Source organism: Dipodomys ordii, unplaced genomic scaffold (genome assembly GCF_000151885.1).
Source record: "Dipodomys ordii isolate 6190 unplaced genomic scaffold, Dord_2.0 Scaffold58, whole genome shotgun sequence".
Taxonomy (NCBI): domain Eukaryota; kingdom Metazoa; phylum Chordata; class Mammalia; order Rodentia; family Heteromyidae; genus Dipodomys; species Dipodomys ordii.
Genome location: NW_012267274.1, coordinates 7246611 through 7247163, shown reverse-complemented (window position 1 = coordinate 7247163; position 553 = coordinate 7246611). Strand labels below are relative to the sequence as shown.

General features: G+C 67.6%; 1 protein-coding gene across 1 annotated transcript in view; it reads left to right on the top strand.

Annotated features, from left to right (window-relative positions):
• Positions 1-325: 325 nt before the first annotated feature.
• The window catches only part of Htra1 (HtrA serine peptidase 1), a 42884-nt gene continuing 42656 nt past the window's right edge, over positions 326-553 (top strand). Inside the window, exon 1 of the mRNA XM_013021897.1 lies at positions 326-461. Within this exon, the coding sequence (XP_012877351.1) occupies positions 326-461 (136 nt within the window). The remainder of the gene's footprint in view (positions 462-553) is intronic.

Genomic DNA, 553 nt, shown 5'->3' with positions numbered 1-553 from the left:
GGTCAAGTGGTAAAGAGCCAGCCTTGAGCACAAAGAGGCTGAGGGACAGCACCCAGGTCTTGGGTTCTAGCCCCAAAACCGACACACACACAAAAGAGTTCGTCCCGCACTCCGAGTCCCTGTCCAGAGACAATCCATCCACCATCGCGGTACGGCTGCGCAGAGCTCCCGGAGCAACTTAGAAAAGATCAGAAGTAGGGCTCCGCTCCCAGCGACTTCCGTTCCCGTTTTCTGCCCTAACGGGTCTGCGCGCTGGCTCCGCGCCGGCCCCGCGGACGCCTCGGCCCGTCCCTCGCGCGGGACCCGGGCAGGGGGCGCCGGGCGCATGGCCGGACGCCAGGGGCTGGGCCACAGCGCCCCGGGCCTGCGCGAGGACCCAAGGGCGATCTGCGGGAACGTTCCAGGGCGCTCGATCGAGGCCGCCACAAGCTTCCCTTTGCAGACTTGCCAACCGCTGCGAGGTGGGGGGTGCGGGGGAGAAAGCGGAGGGCCCAGCCCTGGGGCTCACGGTTGGGGAAACTGAGCCCGCTGCTGGGGGAGGGTCCGCTTGCCA